Source organism: Rousettus aegyptiacus, unplaced genomic scaffold, assembly GCF_014176215.1.
Source record: "Rousettus aegyptiacus isolate mRouAeg1 unplaced genomic scaffold, mRouAeg1.p scaffold_m13_p_1, whole genome shotgun sequence".
Classification (NCBI taxonomy): Eukaryota; Metazoa; Chordata; class Mammalia; order Chiroptera; family Pteropodidae; genus Rousettus; species Rousettus aegyptiacus.
This window is the reverse complement of record NW_023416284.1, coordinates 22,418,827-22,446,810: the sequence shown is the minus strand read 5'-3', so window position 1 is coordinate 22,446,810 and position 27,984 is coordinate 22,418,827. Positions and strand designations below refer to the sequence as shown.

General features: G+C 37.5%; 1 protein-coding gene across 1 annotated transcript; it reads left to right on the top strand.

Moving 5' to 3' along the window:
- The first annotated feature begins 242 nt into the window (after nt 1-242).
- PSMB2 (proteasome 20S subunit beta 2) lies at nt 243-27,984 on the top strand. The gene is made up of 6 exons (XM_016147260.2): nt 243-436; nt 4,774-4,896; nt 7,119-7,189; nt 24,092-24,254; nt 25,687-25,736; nt 27,749-27,984. The coding sequence occupies exons 1-6, from the start codon at nt 346-348 to the stop codon at nt 27,854-27,856; spliced, it is 606 nt and encodes a 201-aa protein (XP_016002746.2). The 5' UTR covers nt 243-345; the 3' UTR covers nt 27,857-27,984.

The following is a 27,984-nucleotide window of genomic DNA, read 5'->3' as shown; positions in this document are numbered from 1 at the left end:
TCGGGACTTTAGATATAGTACATGATTTCATCCTGAAGCAAGTTTTTAACTCTCAGTTTATAAATAACGAAATTGGGCGCTACATAACGTAAACGCTCGGTAGTGCACGCATTGCTACAGACCAGACACGCCAAGAAACGAATAGAGAGCTCAACACAACAAACGCACATCCGCTTTCCAACTTCTCGCGACAGTTGTACGTCATCCGAGAGCGCCGGTGGCCGGGGCCGTCGCGCGGCCTGCGTCACGCAGAACTGCAGTCTGCCGTGCTGTCTCACTGGTGCGGCCGAGAAGCCGGTGAATTCCTCACTCTTCCCAAACTGCAGTACCCGTCCTCCCGCCACCATGGAGTATCTCATCGGCATCCAGGGCCCCGACTATGTCCTTGTTGCCTCCGACCGGGTGGCCGCTAACAATATTGTCCAGATGAAGGACGGTGAGAGGAACCAAGGGAGGCCCGGTTGGGCCTAGGTGTAGTGGCAGCCGGGAAAAAGTTCGTGGTGATGGTGGTAGGATGTTGGGTTGGTACCAGGGAGGTCTGGGAGGTGGGACCCCGCCTGCCGCGATCTACACTTGCTTATTTTTTAGAATTAGGAGACAGGCAGTTAAGTTTAGGGCCTTAATATTCGCTTCTCCCAAGGCTCCCAGGTCAGTGCTCTGCTCTGGCGTTCGTTAAAAGCTTGCTAGGCGAGAGTTGCCTAAGGGAATTAACTTTTTAGGTATTTAAGCGCCTGCGGGGCATCACTGAATCTGATGAATTTCCCGTTGTCGCTACTAATGAGGTTAGTTTACTGGCATCATAAGGTGGGATCCTGGGGAGAGTGAGACTGTGCGACCACTTGGCATTCTCCTTCGCTGCCTCTATTCTCCCGTGTCTCAGCTCTCATCCTTGTTTTCCAGGGCATTGGTGTTTCGTTTTTCTTACATTTAAGTAGTTAGCGGAGTTGGGAGACTAGAGCCCTGTCAATTATTTGCTTTATAACTTTGTATAAGTTGTTTTTGGTGTGTCCCAATTTCCTCATCTGTTAAATCAGGTTAGTAATACTAATCTCACAAGCTTGTTGGAAGGATTTAGTGAAAAAAAAAATGCCATTGCTTAGCACAGTGACAGATACTTAGTAATAATAATACTAAGCACTTATGTATAGGTGTTGTTTTAGGCAATTTGCATTATTCATTTAACCTTTTGCAGTAAGCATTATTATATCGCCAGTTTACAGGTGTTAATTTTGAAGTTAGTTTATAGAGGTTAAGAAACTTGCCTAAGGCCACAGTGGCAGAACCCAGGTTCAAACCTATGCAGTTTGAATTCATATCTTTAGCCCATAATTACTGTACATACTGTGTCCTTATAGTCAGGACTCAGTAAATAGTTGTTTAAAGATTTTTGGTTATTGATCTGTGGAATCCAAGAGTGAGTTTTCATGATTGACTATAGACATGTTACTGTTGAAAAAACACTATTTTTCGGTGCTGGTGACCTAATGTTCACTTGACAAATAGATTTTGGACACTTAGGTACCTTTTACAGTGCTAGATTCTGAAGGGATGCAAAGAAAAATGAGATATGACCTATATCTTAAAAGAATACAGTTTAACAAGAGACTCATACATGTGTACCAATAATTATAGCAAAGCTAGAAAATTATGCTGCATCTGAAAAGTATGGTCAAACTTCTCAGGTACTGCAGAGGAAGAAGAGATTGTTTTTAGATAATACAAAGGAAGAAGAGATTCTGGTTGTAGAGATTAGGGAAAGCTTCGAGGGCAGGTGATAGTTCATCTGGGGTTTAAAGAAATAAAAATTATTAAATCTGGGGTTTCCTGAAGTATGTGAACAAAGGGAAAAAAGTATCTTCCACTGCTTTTGTCAGCGATCTGATTGTCAGGTCGCCATCACTTGGAAAGAACTCTGAGGGACTTTGCTTGAGTTCTTTTCCTTCTGAAGAAGTAGACCTGAAAGTGATTTGTTAAACATCTGTGCTGTGATATGGATTGTTTTGTAAGTCAAACTACTACATGAAGTTCCGTGATTAGTTTGTAGAAGTTCTGTTTGTAAATCATGCTTTCCAAAGGAGTAAAATTGTCTTGAGAGTAAAAACAAAATAATCTGTCCATTATTTTGAAACTAAGACCTTCGATATTTAAGTGATTTTAGCATGAAGTGGTGCTTAAGTAGAGCAATAACCAAAGCAGTAGTACCTTTACAGTTGTTCTGTTTCATCACAATAATGTATATTAATTCACTTTGAAAAGTAGAATGTTCTTTAAGCCTACTTATGTGCACAGTACTTCTGGGTGTTATAGGGGATGCAAAGTATTATGTATAATCCATAGCGTGGTCTAAGACATTAAGAAACCAAGGAAATAAATACTACAGGATGATTTTTGTATGATAAAAGAAGTATCACTAGTAAGTATTAGGTTAGCTTTTAAATTGATGATTTTAAAGGTAAATCTTAAGGGTATTGAGAGCAAAGAAAGATCACTGTGGTATGAAAGAAAGATGAATTTGAGTTAGTTCTTGAAAAATGGTTGGAAATAATTGCACTTAACTCAGTGTCTAGTTTTTCCTATAGTCTTTTCCAGTATAAAAATTTTTGTGATAGGAACTTTGGGATTGTATAAATACTTCCTACCTTTCATTTTGTAAAGGAACTCGTATAGGATAGGTAAGAATGCTGAAAATGAGTAACCTTTTGGGATTCATTTTCTCCAAGTATAAAATGAGAATGATATTTCCAATCACTGTGTTAGTTTGTCACTTTGTAAGATATTTAATACTATATATAGAGAAGATATTTCCCAGAGATTGCTTGCTTATTAAAGTGTCACAACTCTTCATTTTAGTTATATGTCCCATTTCTTGTCTCTTGTTTCCCGGCCTGTAGAGAATTGTTTGGAGTTCTCCAGCCCACACAGAATACTCTTCTTTTCAGCATTTGTATAGAATGTATAATCTGAATTATATCGTTTAACACTGAGTCTAATAATATTGAACATGTACAGTTTTTCCCATCTATGAGTTAGGTAGCAGTAAGTCATAGTATTACTATGAACATACTTGGAAACTGGGGCTTAGAGAGGGCAAATAATTTACCCAAATTCAGAGTATTGAGCCCAGATTATGGCTAAGGTCTGTTGGGTTCTAATCCAGCTGGTTTTCCACAGACTTGTTCACTGATGTTCATTTTGTTGTCTATTTGTTTCTTGTATGTGGATCTTTTAAGTTCTTTGTCAAGGATCAGAAATTCCCTAGAACTACACAGGCTGTTTCCTGTACAACTCGGGGAGACATTAGCATCTATCACTTTTATTTTTATATGTCCTTTCATTACACACTGGACATGCAATAGATGTTTAAAAACCACTTCTGGCCTTGTATTAAGTTAATTTCAGAGTCGAACAGTTTACTGCCTAGAATTTTAGCATTTCTTCTAAATGGGACATAATAAGAACAGCTTTTCTTCTCATGAAAATAATACAAACTTATTAAGTAATGCTTTCTTACAAAAATGATGTGTGTTAATAAGTATAGACATTTTAGGAACTACTGATAAGCAAAAAGAAAGAAATAAAAATTGCCCATACTCTTGCCACTGGCAAAAACTTAGATGCCAGTGGCATCTAATACTCTTCTGGTCCTTTTTCTTTGTATAGGTAATATAGCTGTAAGTGATTTTTTTTTTCTTTCTTAAACAAGTTTACAAACTAACAATCTTTAAATCTCTTGTAGTCTCTAACAAATAAACTTGTTTGTTTGGGAGTTTCAAGGCAATTTGATATTACCTACCAGCAGAGAGAGAGAGAGAGAGAGAGAGAGGGAGAAAGAGAAAGAGAAAGAGAGAGTGTGTGTGTGTGCACAAAGTCTAAGCTGTGTTCCTGGTATCTTCAACTCACAAATACTTGTAAAATGTTTGACTATAGCATTTTGTTTTTTAAATCCTATTAAGGGATTTTGACATTCCAGAAGCTTTCATGTAGGAAACATGTCTCCCAGGGAAGATTATTCAGCACTATTTGAAAAATGAAAAGTGAAAGCGAGAGTAAGATAGGAAGATTTAGGCTTTTTCTGAAGCTGCAGACTGAATATGGAACGTTCTTCCCTAGGCACTAATTGCAGTCAGAATACTTATTTATCTGTCTAATCTGAGTGAGCCTGGTTCAGCTAGATAAGATTAGCATGTTGGATTTTTGAGGAGTTTTTAAATAGCTTAGTGCTACAATATTCCTTAGAATTTTCACTTTGGCAACCATTTTAATTTTCCTTTGGAAATGGAGGTGGTTTACTTTTTAAGGTGATTTGTGTTCTCAATTGATTTCTTTTTGAGATGACGACTTAATTTTAATTGTAGCACCAGTCTTTTTCATATATGCTTTTGTATGTGTATACACATAATAACTAGTGTGTGTATTAATAGAGACATTTCAGGGCTTTGTAATCATGAGCCTAAAGTTAATGGCCCTTGGCTTGATTTCTTGTTTCTTTGGTTTTATTCCTTGCATTTCAAATGTCTTTAAATATTTTTAACTGTATTCTCAATTGTTAGCTTTCATATATATTCTCCAACTGAAATTGACATTAAAAAAATATGCTGATGGGTTTAACATAGAGAATGGAGAGTAATTAATGCAGTTGCCCATTAAAATCTTCTAAAAACAGTGATTAGTCTAATTATTAAATATAGTAATTGATAAACCTGTTTGTAGTTACCTATATAATTGTAAATTTCTGATAAGGTAATTTCTAACACTGGCTTTTTCTTTGAGCAGATCATGACAAGATGTTTAAGATGAGTGAGAAAATCTTACTCCTATGTGTTGGAGAGGCTGGAGACACTGTACAGTTTGCAGAATATATTCAGAAAAATGTGCAACTTTATAAGATGCGAAATGGTGGGTAACATTTAGAATGTATCTTTGATTGGTTTTTCTTCAACCTTGAACTGAAAAGAATATTCTTTATTGGTGGTTCTGTACATGAGCAGACCAAGGTGGTCATGTTTTTATTCAAGTCTTCCTGGTTTTGAAACCTTATCTAGACTCTCTTTCTGATCCTAAAAGATTTTCTACAAAATTCTCCGAGCAGAGAAGAGAACCATTATAACACTGATACTTGGGGGATAAAACTAACACCATCTTATGGATGGGTGTGGTACTATCAGACTTTTTAAATCTTAGATATTTCAGAGGATGTGCTTTGAGCTAAAGTATATCTGAATCTCAGAGCTAAAAGACCTAAGTTAACCTGGTTTTACTTTTTTCTTTTCTTTTCTTTTCTTTTTTTTTTTTTTTTTGATATGTCAAGTCACTTATCTTCTCTGGCTTTTTTATTTTCCTTATTTCTAAAATGGAATTATAATAATGTTAATGAATAATATGTATGAAAATGCTTTGTAAACTTAAACCTTTGAGTAATTGCATTACTGTCATAAAAGAATTCTGCCTTGCCTTGCTGGTAAGTTCTTGTGTAGGAAGATAATTAGTTTTTTTGTGATATAGTTTGCGAGTTCTCTCTGAGACTCATGAACTCTTATCCACTGGGAAAGCCCTGTAATCGAATATTAGCCACTAGCCCTCTGATCCAGGAAATTTTATAGTGACAGTCTAGCAGAAAGAACCTTACTTTCAGTTACTTATTTCACAGTTTAATATCACTGTTATACACAGCACTGGTATAATGTGGAACTGTGAAGGAACTTAATTTGAATATAATTGTATATGTAAAATGACTAGATATGATTCATTCATATAGTTTTTTAGGCAGCAAATTTAGGATTATGTATTCAATTCCATAAATATTTTCGAGGGCCTCATCTGTGTTAAACACTCTGCCTAGTACCACAGAGAATTCAAAGATGAACAAGGCTCATTCCCCACCACTCAGGAACCTAAAGCACATGTACTTAGGTTTAAGCAGCTTAGAAAACTTTTGCCTACATGGCAAGTAAAGGATGCATTACAATTACCTGTCAAGTATAGTTCTGTGTATGTAACTTTACACAGTAATTCCTATGCATATTAAAGTTTAGGAACTGAGCTAAAATAAGGGAAAGAAAGAAAAATCTATATGTAGGTGGTCAGGCATCAGACTTTTCCGCCTTTAAAATAACTGTCAAATCCTTAATTGTATTTACAGGATTAAGTGGAGAATTGGAAAGTATAGCTGCTTGTCCAAATTTGCTTCCATTAGGATTTAATATGTAGTAATAGACTTGACATGAGGATGAAATTCATTAATATATGTGAAAGCACCTAACATAGACCCTGAAATACAATAACTGTTCAATATTTGTTAGAATTTTAATCTAAGTCTTACCTGATGTGACACTAGTGTTTAAAATGTTATAGGGAATAACTTAACCACATGCTATGTGTCTTTCCAAATTGGCATTTTATGTGTGAGTCTGCTGAGTAGTGAGCCATTCTTATGTCTTTTAGTACTAGTCCCATTTTACTGGGAGTTACGTTCCAAAGTGAGTGCACTATGAAATTCACACCTGATGCCATTCATTTGGACTGTATTTTTGTTGGCATTACAACTTTTTTAAAGGTTTTACATTTGAGATACTCTTTTTAAAAATGTTTAGTGATAGAAAATCTATTTTCGCTGGCTTGTACTTTTGAAAATCATATTACACTTCTTAATAAAGTTACTTTTTTAAGAAAGAAAACTTTGTAAAGTATAACTCTGAGACGATCCTAACTTCCAATCTTTTCCATTTATCTTTTTAAAATAAACTAAAAAAATTGGCATCTCAAGAACCTCTTTCTTTTTTTTTCAACACCTTTGTATTTGTACCCCTTTCATTATACAGAGGAAACTACAGTCTGTTGATGAATGAATAACTTAAGGCTGTGAATTTATTCTTACCACAAAATGGTTAGATCTCACCTTGGTTCCGTTTTGTGACCAGGAATTAATGTCAGTACTAACAAGCCATTTCACAACTGTTATATGGGGAAAAGGACAAGAAATAAGATTGTACTCCTTGTTCTTTAAATATTCTTGAGTATACAGAGGATGGTAGGCTGTAAGAAGAGGAGTGGTGGAATGATTTGGGGTATTGTTATTCCTTCTGCTTCACTTAAATGTGACCCTTTATCTCTTGTACCAGGTTATGAATTGTCTCCTACAGCAGCAGCTAATTTCACACGCCGAAACCTGGCTGACTGTCTTCGGAGTCGGGTAAGAAATACAGCCTTAGATAAGAGCAAAAAATCTTCTGTGCTTCTTTTTATACTCCATTACACATGAGTAGTATTTTTGTCCTTTTTTTCGGGCCTTCTGTAGCCCTTTCCATTCTTTAGTTTCTTTGGATTTGTTTTCTCTTTCTGCACAGTTGCTAATTAAAGCCCAAAGGGCAAATATACATTCCAAAGAACTTGGATGGGGCACACCATCATGAAAGCCTGTGACAGCCTTAAAAAATTATTTTCAGAGTGTTTTCATAGAAACCATGTTTCTTAATCCTTATGGTTGAAGGACCCTACATGTTAGTGGAGGTGAAATCTTGAAAATAATAATGCAAATTTCACCTTGAGATTATCTGTGTCTTTCTATGACTGTTCTTGCCAAAGCACACAGAATTATTCTTCCTCACTTATTCTGGCTTGTTGCTATCTCAGAGCTATCTTTGTTCCGTTGATGGTATGTTAAAAGATGCAACATTAAGTTAAGGATTGAGTGTATTAAAGATTGTGTAAAATGTGCCAAGAGAGTTCATAGGATTGCTAAAGTTGTATATTATTCTCTTCCCACAGGGACTAAGTAAATGGAAGTTTACCATGTGACCTTACCCCCTGTGCCTGTTTACTCATCTGTGAAATCTAGATAACTTCCTAACCCCACAGGAGTGCTAGGAAAATGAATGCTTGTAAATCATAATATTTAACATTCATTTGACTTTTGCCCAAAGCATTTTGTTTATTAATTTAATGTACTCACTATACAACTGAGATATATAGTAGTCAATTCTCTATCACTAATAAGGAATGAAAGGCATAAAGTGGCAAAGGGACTAGTTCCAGGTCATGTAGCAGGTCAGGCAAAGCTACATAAATGGTGCCATAATTACCTGACTGTTCTATCTTACATCAGCTCCTTGGTTTTTTAAGTAACGTTTCTAGAACATTGGTGCTATTCGTATTTTTTATTATGGTTTTAGCTTTATCTGCACTTCCGTAAGCTGAAGTATGATGGAACTCTAAACAAGTATAGGTGTTTTCATAAAGGTTACTTATTACAGATCTTTAAGGAAGTTTATTTTTTAGTGACTGGTAATACTGGATTGAAAACTTCTCAATAAATGGAATGTCTTTTTCAGTGCTAGCTTTGGCCAAAGAGCTTGTGAAATATGAAGGATCATGAATTTTGAAGAGAAACCAGAGACATGATGGATTTGAAGGAGACAGATTTACATACTTTGTTTTGATCTGGGTAAAAGGTCAATGAATGGCCTTTTCTTTTTCATGTCTTCATCTTCATGAGAGCAGAAAATGGGTCAGATATGACTTATCCTGCCACCCAGAAGATCCCGTGGAATTCAGTAAAGAGTATGCTATGGCTTGCTGTGTAAAATACGCCTCTTGACTCATTAGGCAGAACTGGAATAAGAATTCCAGCTTTGGGCACAATAAACACTTTGTCATAAATGCTGTCATAAGTTCCTTCTAGAATTTAGATAAGAGTGGCAGTGTGCTTCATGCAAATGTAATGAATCCAGTTAATCTTCTCAGCAGAAATGTTTGATGTCTCAACAAATACATATCCCAGTGACATGGAGCTCTAGTAAATACTGACTACCTATGCCTTGTGCTTCTAGGTTCAGTCCCTGCTCTCCTACTCTTTTATCAAAATAGGCTATTTGTTCTAAAATAGGAGTTTATATTTTAGTCATTTTATTCTAGAGAGAAAAGTGGTAGTGGTTTTTCAGCCTTCCTAATAAGTGCAGTCGCTGGATTTTGTACATTTACAGTTATACCAGTTAGTACATGAGACTTATTTTGGGTTAGCACGCATAACACTGTGTCTAAAGCTCAAATTGTTTGATTTCCAATTTGCTATATGTATGTGTGTGTGCGAGTACGCATGTGTGCACGTTTGGCCATACTTGGTTGGGAGGACACTTATTTATTGTGGTGTAGATAATTTTATGTAAACTGGTTCTTTAAAATGCAGGCAGCTTAGCATGGTCTTTATGTACAGTCTCTGGAATTAGACTTCCTGAGTTTAAATCTTTGTTCACTGACTTGTTAGCTGTGACTTTGGACAAATTCTAAGCTTAATATCCCTACTTAAAAAATAATAATATCTACTTCATTGAATTATCATAAAGAATAAATGAGGTAATCATGCAAAGTTGTTAGCACAGTGTATGGAGCATACAGCTAATTAATAAGTCACTTTTGTTTTTATGCTCCTATTGCTGTTTGGGTAAGAAGTTATTTAATAGCTGTAAGTTAGTTTCCTATAGGAGATTCTTTGTTATTTTAGTTGAACCGATGTTCTAGTAAAGAGGGGAATATAAAAAATTACTGATAATGATAAGGAACATAGAAATAAACCAGTGTCAATTATGTGCTAGGCTTTGTTCTAGATCAACACAGTCCAGTAAAGTAGTCACTAGTCATATGTGGCTATTTAAATTTAAAGTAATTAAAATTAAATAAAATGATAAAATTCAGTTCCTGGGTGAGAGTCTCCTGGATTTTGAATGAGAAATAAACTTTTATTTCTGTAAAAATATTTGGTTCCTCAGTTAGATTAGCTATGTTTCAAGTGCTCAGTAGCCGCATGTGGTTAGTGGCTATCGTATTGGACATTGGAGATATAGAACATTTTTATCATCATAGAAAGTTCTCTTGGACAGTGCTACTCTAGATAGTTATATATGTGGCCTATTTAATGCTTATTATGACACCATAAAACGAGTCTTGCCTACATTTTACTTACAAGGATAATAAGGCTGGTTAATAAAGAGTAGTATTTCTCTTATGTGTCCCAGTATACCAGAGGCACTTATAATGCTTGTTAAAGGCTGAAGTAAAATTCTCACTTCAAATACCATACTCTCTCATATCTTTTCCTTTATTAATTACTGGAGTAATTTAGGGAAGCATGAAATGTTCAGTTCTGTTAAAATGTCAGGCTCTTCACATAGGATTATATAGATAAGATTTAAATGTGTACCCATTGTAGATGTTCAATAAATACTTGCTGAATAAATGTCATTCAGTTAGATCCATATAGACCACTGAAAATGTTATTGTGTATTTATACACTGGAAGAGAATTTTATTAAAGAGTTCTTAATGAATGGATTTTACTTTTCCATGTGAGAAATATATGAGATCAGCAAGAAGAGATGGAAAAAGACACATAGGGGGAAAAAATAAAGAGCCTTTATTTTAGTTTTTATTTAAATGCATGTGTACATTTAAGTTGGTCTGCTTCTGGTTCTACCCTACAGAGCAGAAAAAGGGCTTATTAGGCTTTTGCTATGGGTTTGACTCACAATTTCAAATATTTATGAGACTTTTTCGAACATGAGTTTTGGAGTCATATAACACTTCTCTGATACGTACTAGTTTGTATGATTTTTGAATAAGTTACTTATATTTGCTGAGCCTCTCTTTATCTGTTAAGGAAGGCATGATCAAATGTGGCAAATTAAGATAACTGAGAATTAACCATTGGTTTAATAAAATATATTTTGAGTAAGTGAAATGATATCTCTCTGGAAAAGAGTATTTAATAAATGATTCCATCATTTAGAAACTACTACTTGGATTTTTTAACAGGATTATTTTGAAAATTTTGTGGTGACTTATAGGCATAGTTCACACAAGGCTTGTTTAAATTCTCCTTATGCTTTAATTACTGGGCTCTGGAAGGGAGAGTGATAAGCAATGGGGGTTATTTCTTGCCTGAAATAAATTATGCGGTACATTTGGTATAGCCCATCTGAATGCCCTGAAATTTTCTGTTATTGTTCTTACATATGTAGAGATTGAGGTATGAACCAGCTGAGTCTGTTTTCGTTGTGGAATGTGGAGAGTGTGGCAAGGCTTAGAGGAAAGTGCTGACTTCCGTGGTGTCTAATCCTCAGGGCTTTACTACTGCTCCTCATTGGCCAAAGTATTTTCATAGAACCTCTTCTGAAGGAGTTTGGTGAGCTTTTGGTAATTTACCTTTTTAAAGGGCTATATTTGTAAATGCTTACTTAGCAAATAAACAAAAGAAATAATGAGTTGGGAAAATATCTAACCTGGTATAGTGGTTTTCAAACTTTGTTCCCTGAAGCTGCCTCATGAAACTCAGCAAGCAAGGTCAGGATGGCACAACTTTAGATCTACTTCATATAGATCAACTCAGCTTTTATCTACTTTAATATTGGGATTCTATGTATGATTTTATTTGAAAAAGTGGCTTCACTGTCTCCATCCCACCAAAGGTTGAAAACGAATGATATAGTTGAAAGAGCCCTGTTCCAGAAGGTTAGCACCAGCTCTCCTGTGAGCTAGTTGAAAAACCTTGGGAGAAAGAGAGAATTTGATTGAATAATTTTTTATGGTTTTTCCCCCTGCCCCCCCCCACCAAACAGTATGATTTAAAAATTCAATGTCAAGACCATAACCAGACTTGAATTTATTTTTTTTTCAGTGAAAGAGAAGGAATATGTATGAAAGAATTTTGGGTATAATTCTGGTTAATAGTAGGCATCTATAGTGTGTTCCTGTCCTAAAAGAATCCCGTTGCTTTGAGCCTCTTTTCTGACCACTAGAGTTGTTGTTTTCTTGCTTTTGGTGGCTGGCACAAAGATATCATCTGTTTATTGGTATTAGTGAGGTCGTGTGACCCTTATGAACAGATGGCCCAGGTGAAACTTTGACTTTGCAGGTCTTATCTCCTAAACACAACCAACCATTTGTTACATGTGATTAAAATATCACTAACAAGGGTAATTTCACATGCTTTCTGGCAAATGTGGTTAGCAGGATGTGACATGACACGGCACTGCCTTCTTCCTCCATGTGCCATCTCCCTTGAGGCCTCATATCCCCCGCTTGCCCCTGTCTCACCCATGCTCAGGCTTGCCTTCCAGCTCACCTGCTCCAGATGGGTGGCACAGTGGGAGGACACTGGCAAAGGCAGATGTGTTTATTTTCCGGAGACAAAATGTTGTGCTGCCGCAGATGGCAGTGCCTTAGAGCAAATGGCAGCCTTTGACACTGCTGCTACCCAGCCCGGGCGTCTTGGCAGAACTGGCTTTTGGTGATAGGGGAGTTGAAAAAAAAAATCAAGATGTTCAGCATAAAACTCATGGAATTTAGTGTAAGCACAGTTCTTTTAGACCTGGAGAGCAATTTTCTTTTCCACCAGACCTCAGTTAACTAGTCAGCTAACTGGATTTTCACAATGGGCCAAGAGTTATGTGTCCGTTAATTATTTTTATCTCCTAGCCTTAATAGGACATAAAGTAAAACCTGAAAACATATAGCTACATTTAGATGGGTACTCACTCAATGGCATTGCAAAACACATGTGCATACCAGGTTACATCTCAAAAGGAGTATTTTAGGATTGGGCGTGGGCCATTGTTGCCCCATTGGAGATACTGCTCTTCTATTTTTAGTGGTCGTTTTGATTATCCAAAGGCTCAGAGACAGATGTGCCTGAAATTGAGATGCCTTAATTAATATGACAATTCTTTGTGCATATAGTGTTTTTCTACCAAGAAAACTAAGAATTCTGACAGCTGCCCTTTTAAGCTGTTTGCTTATACAGTCATTAGAGCTTGACTAAGTTCGTTAGGAAGACAAAGAGTTAGATGTTGAATCATACTTACTAGTCTAAGAAAAAATGGCTTAAGAAGATTCTTCTTTGAAAGTTACTGGCTTTATCAGGAAACCTTTTATTTCCTTCTTTTTAAAAAATATGTGCTGTTTTTCCCAGCCCTAGTGCTGATAGAGTTAGGAGTTTTGCAGGTGTAAAGTCCTCCCCCCCTCCCTCTCCCTGTCTCTCTCCAGGGGGTTGTATGTGAGAAGGTGTTGCTTTCTCACTCAGAGAGCATATATGTGCTACCCTGTTGGATGCCTGCTGTGAGCAGAGAGAACCCCTGTTCTGGCTGAATGGAATGAGCCTATTGGGTGACTGGGATTGTACAACCTCATAATGCCAACTTTTCACTTAAAGCATCTTTCCTACCCACAGTGAGGGTGAAGCAGTATAGGTAATTGGTCTAAATCTGTATTGTTTTAAAACTATGTCTTGAAAATTATGTAGTTTCCTATCAGGGTTTGGTTTAAGTCATGAGGAGTAGAGTACTGTGTCTGCTTAGTAAAAATACCCCTTTATTTTGAAAATGCTTCCCGTTAGAGGTGCCAGTTTACCCCAACTTTTAAGATTGCCTTAAACCAGTGCCCTGGCATGTGTGGGCATGTCCTCACACATACTCACAGATAGAAATACACATATACCCTGGCATCTTGGTGCCTCTTTATCTGCCCTGTTACAGGATCATGTAGTGATATGAATCTAGGGGCTGATCCCAAAACCTCCATGAGACTTTTCTTTATTCTCTCCTAAAACACAGTAATCTAAAATGGAAGACAGTGGAAAGTCTTTGGATGGAGAAATAGTTGATTGTTCTATTTCTTGACTTGGGAAGTAGTTAATGTGTATTCACTTTATTCATTAAGCTATACACGTATATCTTATGCACTTTTATGTATACATGTTATTTCACTAAAAAAAAGTTCAAGAAAATAAGAAGTCTAAAAGGCAGGAAAGCACATTTTTTTGAAAAGTTAAAAATGAAAAAAACAGATTCAGATTTACCATTACTCTTGAGTATAGACATCAGAGCAAATAGGATTAACTAGATTGGCAAGAAAAAAGAAAGGAGGGAAAATAATAATAATTTAGTTATGTGATTATATAATTTAATTATATAATTAATAATATAAATATTGAGGAATATTTATAAACTGAAATAACCCTCCAGAATTCCATATTTCCCTTCCTAATGACTCTTAATTTGTGCTGTTTCCCACAGCTGAGAAGTGCCATAGGTGCTAATGTTCATTTAGCAAATCTATAGCCTGCTTTGTATTTGGGGCTGAGGAAACAGAGATCCAAAGCTCAGTGTGTGCCTTCAAATGGAGAAATAGGGAAGTAAGCAGTCAATTGCACTGCAGAATGACAAATGCTGCAGTAGCCATACAGATAGGTGCTCTGGGAACAGAGCCTAACTTGAACCTTGAAGGACCAGCTGTCATTAAGGCAAAGATGAAACAGAAAAGAGCACTGGAAGCGCAGACCAAGGAGGTGTGTGAGAACATATGTTAGGTTAGGCCCAGTGGTTTTCTGATGATATTCTGAGCAGCGACAAATAGTTCTCTAAGCCTCCTACTCCTAGTTTTTTTTTATCTGTTTTAATTAGTGGGGTACTGTATATAAGGGCTTACTGATTGAAAAACAAATATAAATAAGTATCTTTATATAGTTTTACTATATATGTATATATAGTCCACAATATAAAGTAGTTTATTAAATACAGGTGAGGTTTTTAGAGAACTGGTAAGAGATTGAAACTAGAGAGGTAGTCCACGTAATGAAAACTTTCATGAAAAATCTTTATGCTAAAAGCAGTGGAGTTCTCTGGAAACACATTGGCTAAGAGGGAGTTAACATGATCAGATAAGATTTGGTTAGACCATTGGCTGCTCCTTGTTTGAGCATTTGGAGAAAGAAGCAGGGAGACCAATGAGGAGATTCCATGTCCATTGAAGAGGTAGAAGTAACTTGTGTTGGACCTAGGCTGCTAATGGGGTGCACTATGTTCTAATAGAAGGGCTCCTAAATAGTCTGTTTCCCAGGATTTCCTGAGTACTCTCTATTAGTTGCTATAGACCCCTGAAAACATATACAGCCATATCTAGTCCTAAATAGTTTTTTTCTAGCAAACTTACTTATTAACTCAGGGAAATGAATCAGCTCTGATGTTCAACATGGATACTCATGGACATGCTTAGGATGTACAACTTAATGTGTGCTTTGTGTATGAAGCATGGCTTCTGCATTATTTTTTGAGAACTGACTTAAGAGTATATGGAGTCTTAAATTTTCCCTAGAAACTGCCAGCTCATTAAAAAAAAGAATTCAAGTGGTCTTGTTGCAGACATGGTGTTGTTGGTTTTACCATTGCACAGTCAGCAATTTTATTTTGATGTTATTTGGGAGAAAACAGTATTTTTGATTAGCAAGTAAAATTAATGTAGAAAACAAATACTGTGTTAACTAGTTGGTATAATAAGGCATCTGTGCCATGTTGCATTTCAACTCATTAAATTTCTAAACTTCTAATTACTATGATTACACTTTAATAGGAGAATCGTTCAAACTTGAAATTAGTGATGGCGTTAGAGAAGTAAAATATATAGAAATTTTGGAATTATTGAAAAGGGACTTTAAAATCTAGTTTTGCTGAAAATTGAAATATATAATATATTTAAATTTTCTCCTCCTAAAATTCAGATGCAGTTGACATTTATTGGGCACCTACTACTTACTAGGCCTTCTTCCAGGAACTTTAACACAGTGAACAACTTTTCATTCCTCACAGCTGTCAGGCAAGCAGTACTATCCCTACATTCAGATAGGGTACTTGAGGCTCCAAGACTAAGTGACTATCTCAGGTAACACAAATATAAAGTGATAAAGCCATATTTGATCTCAGATCTTTATTGCTTTTTTCACAAAAGCACATGCCTATCTTATGACTTACAGCACTAAAAATTATAGTTTATTCAAACAACAATTTAAAAGGTATTTTAATTTTATAGTTTAAAATGTTCATTCTAAATTTAGCAGTAACATTCCTGAGTGTATAAGATCTCAACCGTTATAAGAATTTTTGCCAGTGTGTTAAGCAAAAATATTTGGACATGAGGTAATCATTATTAACAGAAAATGAAGACAATTTTTATATTTTGATTTTGCATCTACCAACACCAGACAGGTATACCAGCCCTTTCAGAGAAAAGGAAAAGGAAATCTTGATTAGACAGTCTCACTTTCAAAGTAATGTTTTATTTTGTCTTGGGGTTCTGAAAATCAAAGATTTGCTTCTTTTGAGGCACACTTGCTTCCTTATTTCTCAATTTAGTGTGAGAATTTATGAACGTGGGACAGTTTGTTTTTTAGTGCTACAGCAGATAAGTGTGAAACAGGAGAGCAAGAAAAGTCAGGCAGTCAGTTTAACGTCCTTGTTGTGAAGCTCAGTTTAGTATTCTGATCAGTTTAAATCCATACTTTTTTCAGCCACAGAATTAAAAGGAAACTTTTCACCTTTCAACTTCCTAGCTCCTTCCCTTCCCCAATGGCAACAGTAGATAATAGGACTGGTCCCAGCTTGTGATCATGAAGGAGAAAAAAGTCCAGTTTCTACGAGGCTCCCCAGAACTACTCTCTTAATCTTTCAAGTTCACAGTCTTAGAGATTAGCCTCTTTTATTTCTTCTTTCACTTCTCCTGCTGTGTTTCCTGACCGCCCTTTCATCCCTTTCTCATTCATATTCTCCTTTTACCAAATCACTTGTATTTCCCCTAGCTTTCTGTGGTTCTCTCTTGTATCTCTGCCTTTGCCTATTTCCCCTGAATGTACTCCTACATTTCCAAATGGCTAACTCTTAATTGCTGGTTAAGACTCAGTTCAGCAATCTTGGGGGAAACTTGCTTTGTATTTCCCCGCCCCCCACCACACACGTCACCCTCAACTTCTTTGTGCTCTCATGGGAACCTAGAAATACCTCTGCAGTATTGTCCTGTCGCAATTGTTTTCTTCACTGTCTTCCACATATAAGCATAGGAGTGTGTGTTTGTGTAAATAAAGCCTCCTCACTCGCTGGCTCTTTATTCAGTCTCATGATCTCAGTTATATACTAATTTTTCTTTCCAGCTCCCTCTAGACAATTCAACTTAAGCTCATTGGGTCCAAAATTACATTTGTTCTGCCACCTTTCCCCTTATTGAGGTTTCTCTTAATTCTTTCTCCCTCATTTTGCAGTCTACTAGTTATTAATTCTGTCAGTTCCACTTTGCAAATATATCTCATATTCTACATCTTCCCTTCTGTTCCTACTGCTTCTGCAATGTTCCGAGATGAGAAAAAGGCTTGGATTGGATTGGCAGGAGAGTGGGAGTGGTTTTTACTGGCTCCTCCATGGTTTATATACTGAAGTTCATATTCTTTAGTCTACGAAGTCAATGACAGTATCATCCCAGTTCCTATCATTCATTTCCTACTCTCTGCTTCCTGCTAAAATTGCCTAATTCACTAGGTACGTGTGTTCCATATTCTCCAATACCCAGACATTCCATGTTTCTCTATGTTTATTTGCCTTCACATAGGCTGTTTCCTCCATCTGGAATCCTTCCTACCCCCATCTACCTTGTAAGCTCCGTCTAGATTCAGGTTTTCATCTTCATCACCTGGCACAATTCTTCTCACAGGGTAAATGCTAAATAACATTTACTGAATTTATAATATATTCACATTTTAAATGCAAAGTGAATTTGTTTGGGGCACCCTCCCACTTCATAATTATCCTGTGTTGTAGTCTCGAGAACTTTCGCAGGACTTAGTTGATAACTTTTGTAAATTGTGTACATTTATTTTAAGGCATAGTCACCATTGTTATTAGAAAAAGAAATTGATGATTTCCTTAAAAAGGCCTGTGTCAAAGAGGATTAAAATCAGGATACAAATGATTCTATATTGCTCATGTATTAGGGATGGCTAGATCTTCCCCAGCCTCATCCTCATCCATAGAACCATAATCTTTTAGAGCTGGAAAGGGTTCTTAGGTCATGAGGACAGTTGCAAGTTGCTGAAATCTTTTGAGATAGTTTTTGTTTAAAATATTGAACATTGCAAGTTATACCACCAACCCCACCCAAAGGAGCTAGCTAGTAAATTATGCTGGTTATTGGAAACTAGCTATTTTTTTTAAGTGAATGTTTTCCATTTGATTTCTAAATTTTATTTTCTGTGAACAAGCTCTTGATTCAGAGTTCAGAGCACAGTGTAAGAAAATAATAATTGATCTATTTTATTTGTTAATGAAATTGAAAATTTGGGCATTGGCAAAGCAGTTAAGATGTTGGTATCTGTTATCACATGTATTTATTGAGTACCTACTACATGTCTTACATAGTTTTAGACCCTTTAGAGGAATCATAATGGTCTGATGTTAAATCTGCCCTTTTGAAACTTAAAATATTATTGGTCATATAAGATGTGATATGTGAAATATAGAACAATAGATGCTGGTATGCAAAATAGTACATTCTGAAATATTTGAGTGTGAAACTGACATTTACATACTGAATCATATTTTCACACTAATTTCCATTTTGTGGAGGCAGCATGGTTTCCTAGAAAAGCACATAAAACTTGGAATCAGGAAGCCTGGATTCTGGTCCTGATTCTGACGCTAATTAGTGGTGTGGTTTAGGGCAAGTCACTGTCCCCTCTTTGAACATGAGTCCCACATTTGTAAAAGGAATGTTAGATAAACTAATTGAGCTTTTAGATCGCTGCTAACTCTATAACTGCATTTTTGTGAAATACTCTCAGTGCCAAAGATGAAATTTTAGGCAGCTTTGACAATCAGCTGGACTAAAAGAAATAGCAGGCACTGTTTCCTTCAAAGCCTAGTCTCTGGTTAGTGTCTTTAGAAATCCATTAAAACACTGTCATCACTAGACAAACTCTTTTGTCTCATTGGTGGTTCTGCATCTCCTTCCAAATTACTGACCTTCCAGGAATGGAAGTATGCTTCGCACACTGCTTAATGTTCCAAGGTGCAGCACATCGCAAAAGAAACTGTACCACCAAGGCACCTCTCTCATAGCGACATCATCCTATTCAATTAGAGGTGGCAAAGGCTGGCCTGGCTCCAAAGGAAGACTGTCAATTCCTCTCTTTTTCTGTGTCCACGCTCCACAGGATGCTTCCTCACGCCCACCTCTCTCCCCCTTGCTGTGACTTTGGCTTCCGCCAGATGTCACACCGCTGCTTGTCACCGCCCAGACTCTCGTCACTGATTTTGTTGTTTCAGTGTATTTATCACAACTGTTCTCTTTAGCTGTAAAATTTATGGAATTTCACACTTTTCTTAATCACTACGGTGTTTCTTTTTCATGAGAGAGTAAATATACAAGGAGTTGTATGTGCAAGAGTTGGAGGGAGGGCAACATTCCATCTAACTTAAGGGAAGTTTGTGTATGTGTGCCATGTACATCTCTCATCGCCGGATGTACAAGGGAACTGAGCTCAAATGTGTGAAGTAGAACTAAAGTCAATTCTATAGGGCTCCAAAGTACTTAGAAGTCCATTTCAATCCCAGGGAGAAGTACATAAAAGATACACTCATTGGCTAATTCCCTGGCCTTAATTTTATCCCTTTTAGAAGCCAAAAAGAGGTGGATAATTTTATTGGCTCTTTGTGGTACATCTTGATTTTCTTATTATCTAGTCGGATCTGTTAAGTAATGTAGTAGTAGGATCCTAAAAATGATAGAGGTGGTAGTGATGGTGGTGATAATAACTAATCTGTATTATTTCTATGTAACAGCATTACATTGAGTACTTCACATTTTTTTAAACTTTGCCGCAGCTCTATAATGATGTACACTGCTATTATCCCTGTTGTATAAATGAGGAAATCTCAAAATGACTTAAAGCTCTCTGCTTTAAAAATAAGCTTATGTTGTGTATTTTTTAAGGGAAGAAAAGATACCACATTTGTCTAGGTTCTTTTTTTTTCCCACTTGTAAAAAGAGGCAAAATTTTGGTGGTACCTTATTTTAGAAGCTAAAATTCATTTTGAGTTCCCTGGATGGTTCATTTAAATTTTTTCCTTTGTACATCAATTAGATACAACTTTAAAATTAAGCATTGACTGCAAACAGTTGATGGTGATCCTCAAGTCCATTGGACAGAGTGTCTCAACTAAATCTTTGGATTCATTTACTGGTTATTTGGATGTTTATGTTAGTTCAGAATGATATATAATATTCAGTCCCGGCCTGCCCCTCGCAATGGGGACCTCATAACTTTGGTTAATTGCCTAGATTTGCTATCTAAACAATTAGAATAGTGGACACAGGCAAAGACTAAATTATGTCATGCACAGAATAAGGATTACTTGGTAAAAGAGGATTCTTAGAAATTTGGTCATGATCGATTAGTGTTCCCATTTCCCCAGAATAATTGGCAAATTCTCACATGTAATGCTGATCATGGTTGGGGAAAAAGTAGCTGGAAAATGAGGCTCAGCACTCAGGATGGACGTATCTATAAGGATAGAAACAGCATGAAGCTACTTAATGGTAATTTACTCTCCAAATCTGGATATAGGATTTGTTTTTGGTTTTGTTTTTTCAGGCTTCCAGAAAATCTGTCTTCATGTCTTTGTCAATTTCAAGATAGGATAGAGTGGGTTGGCTATAAAGCAGATATATTCTAAGTGTTCGTGTATGAATGTTTGCATAAATAAACCCCATCACCTTAGGGCCTGAGAAAGAGTCTGGGAAGTAGAGAGGAGGAAGCTGTCATTTACTGCATTTTACCATGTGTCAGGCAGCGTACCAGGCACTTATATAAACATCTTTTCGTATCCCTTTATAAAGACATTTAGGAGTAATTTATCCTGTATTTCAGTGCCAGGAGTAGATGGTCTTCTCCTGAGTACTTGCCCTATTTATTTTGTGGGCACTATGAACTTCATAAATGATTGCGTTTCTCTAGTAATAATTTTAGCATTTTCTGAGCCTTTACTATGTTTTAGGCACTGTGCTTATTATTTATATGCATATCTCTGTGAATCTTCACTGGAGCCCTTTTGTAGTAGGTATTATTGCATGTTTTCAATGAGAACACTAAAATTGAGGGAGGTTAAGTGACTAACTTTTCTAAAGTCACACATCTGGTAGTAGAGCCAAATTTCAAACTCAGGTCTAACTCTGCAGTGTAGCCCAGCTGTTTCTTCCTAAGATATTTATGTTATTGTCTCCCTTTATTTAATTCTAAACACCTAACCTGTATCCTAAATTGTTTTTTAGTTAGCAACCCATGTCTAAAGGGAGGTCAAAGAGAAGGACCCAGGAGTCTAGCAAAAAAACAGCAATATGTATATACTCAGAGAGGAACTGGTGGTTGATTTAAAACTTGGACCAGTTCTCAAAAGTAGGGCCTATAACTTTTTGGCGTTTGTTCAGTGATTTTCTTAATCTTATGATACTAGGCATTAGCCACATATAAAAACATATAATGCATTCTGGTATGATTATTCAGCAAATATTTTTTTTCATATACTATATGCTTATACATCATTTAACAAGCCAGACATTTGTCTCAAATAAGAAAACACTAATGAATCAAGACTATAAAGGAATGTAACAGTCAAGAAACCTGTAACTATGGCTTAGTCATTTTGAATGCCATGATTCTTAGAGTGAGAGAGTGACAGTACACAAGACTTTATTTAAAATTTTAAAAAACTAGTGTGAGCCAGAGATCTTTGATGGAGCATTGTCAGAAGAATTTCAGAAACTGCAAGTTGTTACACAGATGTATTGATTTAATTAGTCTAGATAACACCATTTATTTATGCTTAAGCATCTCACACATGCGAAGTTGGTAATTCGAAGTCACACAATAATTTGTGAGTTATCTTCTATACCACGTGTTGTAGCTTCTGAATACCAACTTTGACAAGTGTGTGTGTCAGATGCTTAAGCATAAATAAATGATATTATATAGACCAATTAAGCAAGACAGTTTACTTTTGGAATTCTGTTGACATAGTTTCATGTAAAATTTTTTGGTGGTAGCTTTTAAAATCACATTAATTGTATTAAACAGTTTAATCTTATAGTATGGGCAAGATCCTTATTGAAGTAGAACATATCTGGGTTCCGCTGGTTAGGTCTCTGGGTATTTGTGGGGATCCTTAATATACCATTGCAACTTGATAAAATTGTTTTTGTTAACCATGCAATGGGTATTTTATTTTGGCCAGTGGATAAAGAAGAGTAGAGTTATCCTCTTAGCAAAAAATGAACTTATTTTTGTGATAGGTAGGAGTCTGTATTTTTAAACCTTTTGGGGAAGAAGACCAGTCAGAATACCCTTTCTTTCCTCATCCCTCCCTCCGTCTCTCTCTGTCCCTCCCTGCCTCCCTCCTTCACTCTCTCTCCTTATCTCTGTCTTCCTATCTCTCTTTTCTTTGTTCCCTCCCTCTCTACCCACCCTTTTAGCTATTCTAATTTTAACTATAAGAACATCAAGTTTTTTTTATGTGTGCCTGATTTTACAGTACTGTTTTCACATATTAAAAAATGTTATCAGTTATACTGTATATTTTTTTATCTGTATCTAATTTTAAAAGTTTTGTTGTGATTTAAAATGGTAAGCTATCGAAGGAACTGATAGTAGGAACTCAGTGTCTTCTTTCAGAGTTTGGGATGCCTCGCCTCTATTATTTTTTCTCACCATACTCCCTGGAAGATAGAAAGGGGAAAGATTAATTAACCCAGTTTTACACCTGAGAAAACAGAAGCTCATAGGGGTTAAATGTCTTGCCTAGGGTTAGACTTACTGAGACCATAGTCACAGAATGCAACAGAGAATTCCAGAGCCTGGCAGAGTGTAGCACACTACTCACTGGGAAATGTGATAGGCAGGTAATTATTTTCTCAGAAAACTTGACTATTGCTGGTCAATTCTTATTCTTCTGAGACTATCCACCATCTTATCCCCAAGGCAGAAACTTGTTTGCAGGTTAGGGCTGCTACTCTGTAATCTTTAGGAGATGTTACTTAGGACAGCTGGCTTGGAATTCCAAGTAAGTATAATATTTTCATGTGTTCTTCTAACATGAGTTTCTTCAGGCTGCTAAGTGCCCATGTTAATCAGTGTTCAAAGAATGTAAGATGTCACTTTTAAGACCATTAGCTGTTTTAACTTTATGCTCTGTAACAGGGGGCATAAAGGTATTTGATTTCATCTAATGTGCACTAAATTGAATACTTGAGTTTAGGGATGGTAACAACCTTGGGCAAGGCCTGCTCACTACCCATTCAGTCAGGCAAATGCAAGAGGGAAAACACGTTTTGCAGAGAAAAAGGAAGCCATGTAAAATGGGAGCCTTGCTGCTGATGCCTGGGGGCATAGACAGACTGAATTTAATATGGAAAATGGCCCAGCTGGTATAGGAAAAAAATCATCCATTTGGAGATAAAGAGCAAGGCAGACTTAGTCAAGGTTCTCTGAAGGAACTTGTATTCTTAGATTTGCAGGTAAAACAAAGACCACCTATAAATCCAAGTTATATTTACTTTTTATTTGTCTCATTTATAAAAATTACTTCTGAGTTATCTTAGGGAAACCTAGTTATATTAGGAAAATGTTAACATTTCACCTAAATCTACAGTTCTGTGTAGATTTAGTATTCATGGAGTTCCATTATTATTATCTGCATTAACAGTTTAGTGATTTTTCTTAGATATTTGAGACCTACTATCCTTCCCCACCCTGAGTTGTTTCCTTAATAGTGGGGCATACTGTTAACCACTTAAGATTTTGGTTCAGGCGCTCAGACTGAGCCTGTTTATTTTGGATGATGTGGTTGGAGCTGCTGCTTTCTTTAGTCTGTGGCCTGACACTCTCAGAATTGTGTTTGTTGGTTTCAGCAGTTCGGAGAGACATAAGAGCACCCATGATTTGCCTTTGAAATGCATTTGTAACAGGTTCTGATCCATAGGTTTTAAGAAGAAAGCTTTTTCATATACCTTAAAGTGCTCCGAGTGGTCTTCTGTTCAAAGAAAACAAGCCAACCTCCTATCACCTCTCACCACATTCTAGGTTCTTTAGATTTCTCTAAATTTTTACTTTCATCATGTTTGACTTAGCTGCTGCTATTTTCTTATTCAGCAAGGCTTGGAATGTTCCCATTTGCTGTGGGAAGAGATGCTGGTATTACTGCTTTGACGATCAATTTGTCAACATCTTTCTTTCTCAGACCCCGTATCATGTCAACCTTCTCCTGGCTGGCTACGATGAGCATGAGGGTCCAGCACTCTACTACATGGACTACCTGGCAGCTTTGGCCAAGGCCCCTTTTGCAGCTCATGGCTATGGTGCCTTCCTGACACTCAGTATCCTGGATCGATACTACACACCAAGTAAGTTCTAGCATTCAGTAGGAGAGTCCCATCCTCAGCTGCTCCCCAGTTTTGTGCACTGTCCCTTGGAGTTGGGTGGCCAGGACTTGAATAAAGGCTGGAGCCTAAGAAGCACATGCAAGTACCCTCTGGGAGCTGTTCTCTCCTGTGGGTTATGGAAAAGCTGATAAAAGTCCCTCTTTTGCCAGGCAAAATGAGATATTACATGTGTGTTTTATTTTGTTTTAAAGGGAGTTGAGTAGTAAGTAAAATGATAATTGTTCAGTTACAAACGGTCAATTTTTTCACTTATTTTGCTCTGCCTGCATGCTTAGCTATTGAAGATGAACAAGTAAACTAAGTGGTCTGTGTGCTTGTTTTGAGCTTGTGAGTGTGAGCAGGTCCCCAGTGTGACAACTGAGGACTCCTTTGTTTAAAGGCAAAGCTTTTGAAGACCACAAATCTACACCTTTTCTTTGGTTCTTATCACCCAATGGCTGCTCCTCCTGCAAGATAAAGCTTGCTCTCTACTTGTCAGTAAACTGCCAGCTTGGCACGGGGATGCTTTTGTGCTAAGTTCTATCTTCTAACCCCAGTCCCAACCTCAACTTTAGCCACTGTGAGCACTAGATATTTGGGAGTCTTAGCTTTTATAGGTCTTAGATACAGCACAGATAACCACTTCTCTCTTATATTCCATTCTTCCCTGTCAGTATAGTAAAAATCTGGCTTGTTCATTCCTTTTTTGGTCCTGCCCTCTCGCTCAACCTCAGCCTTGCCAGAACTCCAGGCCACTTCCTGAAAACAATTAGCCTGGCCTCCTAGTGACTGTTTCTTGATTTGGCATCTGTCGATAATACAGCTCATTTTGCCCACCAAAATAACCACCAACTACCCCTGAAGCCTAACTGCATAATATGTCATCCCCGTTTGCCATGCTCATGGACAGTTCCTTTGGCTTCTATTTTGTGAGAGTCTCAGCCTTATCCTATGAATTCTCTTTCCATTGTTAAACTGAGACCCAGCTGGGAAAATGAGGCTGAAACTCCATCCCTGTCCTCCCTTTCCCTGATTTGCAGCTGGCCAGGGCAGATGGAACTGGTTTAAGCCCTGGTCCAAGGTGGGGGATGGGCTATAAAAAAAGAGGCAGGCTGCTGGACTTCTCTAGAGGCAGGCCCTGGCCATGGGAGGCAGAATTCCGTCATGCTTACCCTTCTCTGTAGCAAATCAATTTGCAATGGCTTGTGGCTGCCAGAGCATTGGGTCTGGGGCACCCTCAACTGCATATGGAATAAGTTTGTTGCAAGCTAAAAGGCTAGGCATTTTTTTTTTTTTTTATCTTTTCCGTTTGTGTGACACACTGACCTGAAGAAGTTTGGAACTTAAAAGTTGTGGCAGAGAGTTGGATTTAATGGCAGCCCTTTGAGTGCTTGGCCTCTGTGTTCTTTTTCAGCTATCTCACGTGAGAGGGCAGTGGAGCTTCTTAGGAAATGTCTAGAGGAGGTGAGTAGCCCCCATGGGATCCTGAAAGAACTGAAAAGAATGTTTTGTCTCTCTGTTTGCCAATATTGTTCTAGTTTCTCGGTTGCATTTTTTTCTCATCCTTGCCAGAAGGTGTAATAAATACCCACTAACCAGATGCAAAGTTGCTACCAGAGATAGAGCTTGTTTTTCCTCTCATGGGTCACCTCATCATCAATGTCAGTTTTACAATTTAATATCTTTTTGGTTCATGCAGACTAGTCGTTCTCAAATTTTAGCATGTATAAGAATCATCTGATTCTTGTTTAAAAACCAAAAACATATTCAGCACCCACCTCCCCACTGCCTTCTGATTCACTTGTTCTGGTGTAGAGCCTGAAGATATTTTAACCATCAGTCCCATCAGGTGATTTTGCTGCAGGTGGTAACTGTGCCATACTTTAAGAACTGCTGCCCTAGACTTTATACCTGCTGTATTCTTGTGACACTTAGAGTTGCCATACTGTCTGTTCCCTTAACAGTGCATGAGTCCAGGAGAGAAAGCCTCCCCTGAGAATTCAGGAGGCCATTGAAAGCAACTAGGAAGCTTCGGGTAGAAGGGGAGAGAATCCTTTAGTTTATGAGGCCAAGAACATGGACCCCACCCATTCTAGTACTACTAGGAGTCAGAGGCTTTGGGGTATGATTTGAGGGTGAGGAGGAAAAGAAAGCTCCCTTAGCCTTTTTAAATCCTTTTACTATTCTTGTGGACTAAGGATTAACTTGAATTTGTGGTCTAGTCAGAGAGTAGGAAGATGAGAACAGGGGGAGCTTTGGACATAATGTCAGTTTACCTATACACAGGCCTGTCATTTTCAGTCCACAGTGCCCCCTTCTTCCTCTTGTTTGTCAATCCCCTTTCCAAAGCAGAAGCTGAAAATAAACTCATGTGCTTTTCTTAACCATTTAGCTGAGAGGCCATATTAGTCTGGCAGCCCCAAGAATTGCAAGGGGCTGCCAGGAAGAAGCCACTGCAATACAAGTGCTTTGAGATTATTCCTCATAGATTCTAAAGATGATCATTTTAGAAACCCACATTTTCTTATGGTCACCTTTTCTTGATCTTGGAGCTTGTTTCTGGACATAAGTGTCATCAGCCAGAGAAGTCTCTGGAAGTGAATGGATTATTGCTGCTCAGTCCTCAGCAGTAAAGGAGCTGGGAGGAGACAGGGAACGTCAAAGGTGGGAGGGCTTAGGTCTGGAGAGGTGGACATTTCCAGGATATGCTCCTAAGGGAGCAGGTAGGGAGCTTTGTGCCTTCTCTCTGGAGTATGAGCAAGGCATCCAGGAAGGGTAGCCACGGAACCAAAGATTTCCTCAAGCCTGTTTAGTAATCTCCAGCCAGATTTGTGGGGCTGTCTGCTTCCACTCATGTAGACCACAGCTCCTTCGGAATACCCTCTCAAGCAGGGAGTCATAACGAGAGCGCAGAGATGTTACTTTAATGACAGGTCAACTTATATTGGAGAAGACAGAAGCAGGGGTTGTTCCAAGAGCAGTTTTGCTGACATCCTTCCCACCGTGCCACCAGCTATACACACACACATTCACACGGTCCTTATAACGTGGGAGAGTGACTGGAGCAAACTGTTGGGACCTAGGAATACCTCGCTTTGGTCCAAAGCTTATTCCTAGGGCAATCTTTTGTTGGCTTATTACCTTGAACCACTTTAAAAGAGAAGTCTGTATTTACCAGTCTAATTGGTAGCAGACTGTGGGAAATAGAGCATTGGAGTGTCTCATTTTTCATCAGCTGACTGACCAGAGAGGAGCTCCCAGCTGCATCTCCCAGTTCTCACTACCTTCCAGTCAGCCTTCAGCTACAGTTTAAGCTTTCCTCATTGTCCTAGTACCGATGGTCCCTGATAGGATGTAAGCTCCGCAAAAGCAGGGATTTTTATCTGCTTTTGTGCCTAGTGCCTCAAACAGAGCCTGGCCCATAGTTGGTGCTCAGTGAATATTTGATGACTGATTTCCTCCATGTCTTTCTGCAGCTCCAGAAACGCTTCATCCTGAATCTGCCAACCTTCAGTGTTCGAATCATCGACAAAAATGGCATCCATGATCTGGACAACATTTCTTTCCCTAAACAGGGTTCCTAACGTCATGCACTCTCTGCCACTTTCCAGGGAACTTTTTTTGATGGGCTCCTTTATTTTTTTCTACTCTTTTGCCATGCACTCTTGATAGATGCTTAATTCAGAATAAAACTGAATATGAATAAATTGAA

Bases quoted from the DNA above. Each gene is read 5' to 3' on its own strand.
- PSMB2 (XM_016147260.2), top strand. From the start codon at position 346: ATGGAGTATCTCATCGGCATCCAGGGCCCCGACTATGTCCTTGTTGCC. The intron at 24,255-25,686 runs GTAAGTTCTAGC...GTTCTTTTTCAG, and splicing joins GGATCGATACTACACACCAA to CTATCTCACGTGAGAGGGCA. The intron at 25,737-27,748 runs GTGAGTAGCCCC...GTCTTTCTGCAG, and splicing joins TTAGGAAATGTCTAGAGGAG to CTCCAGAAACGCTTCATCCT.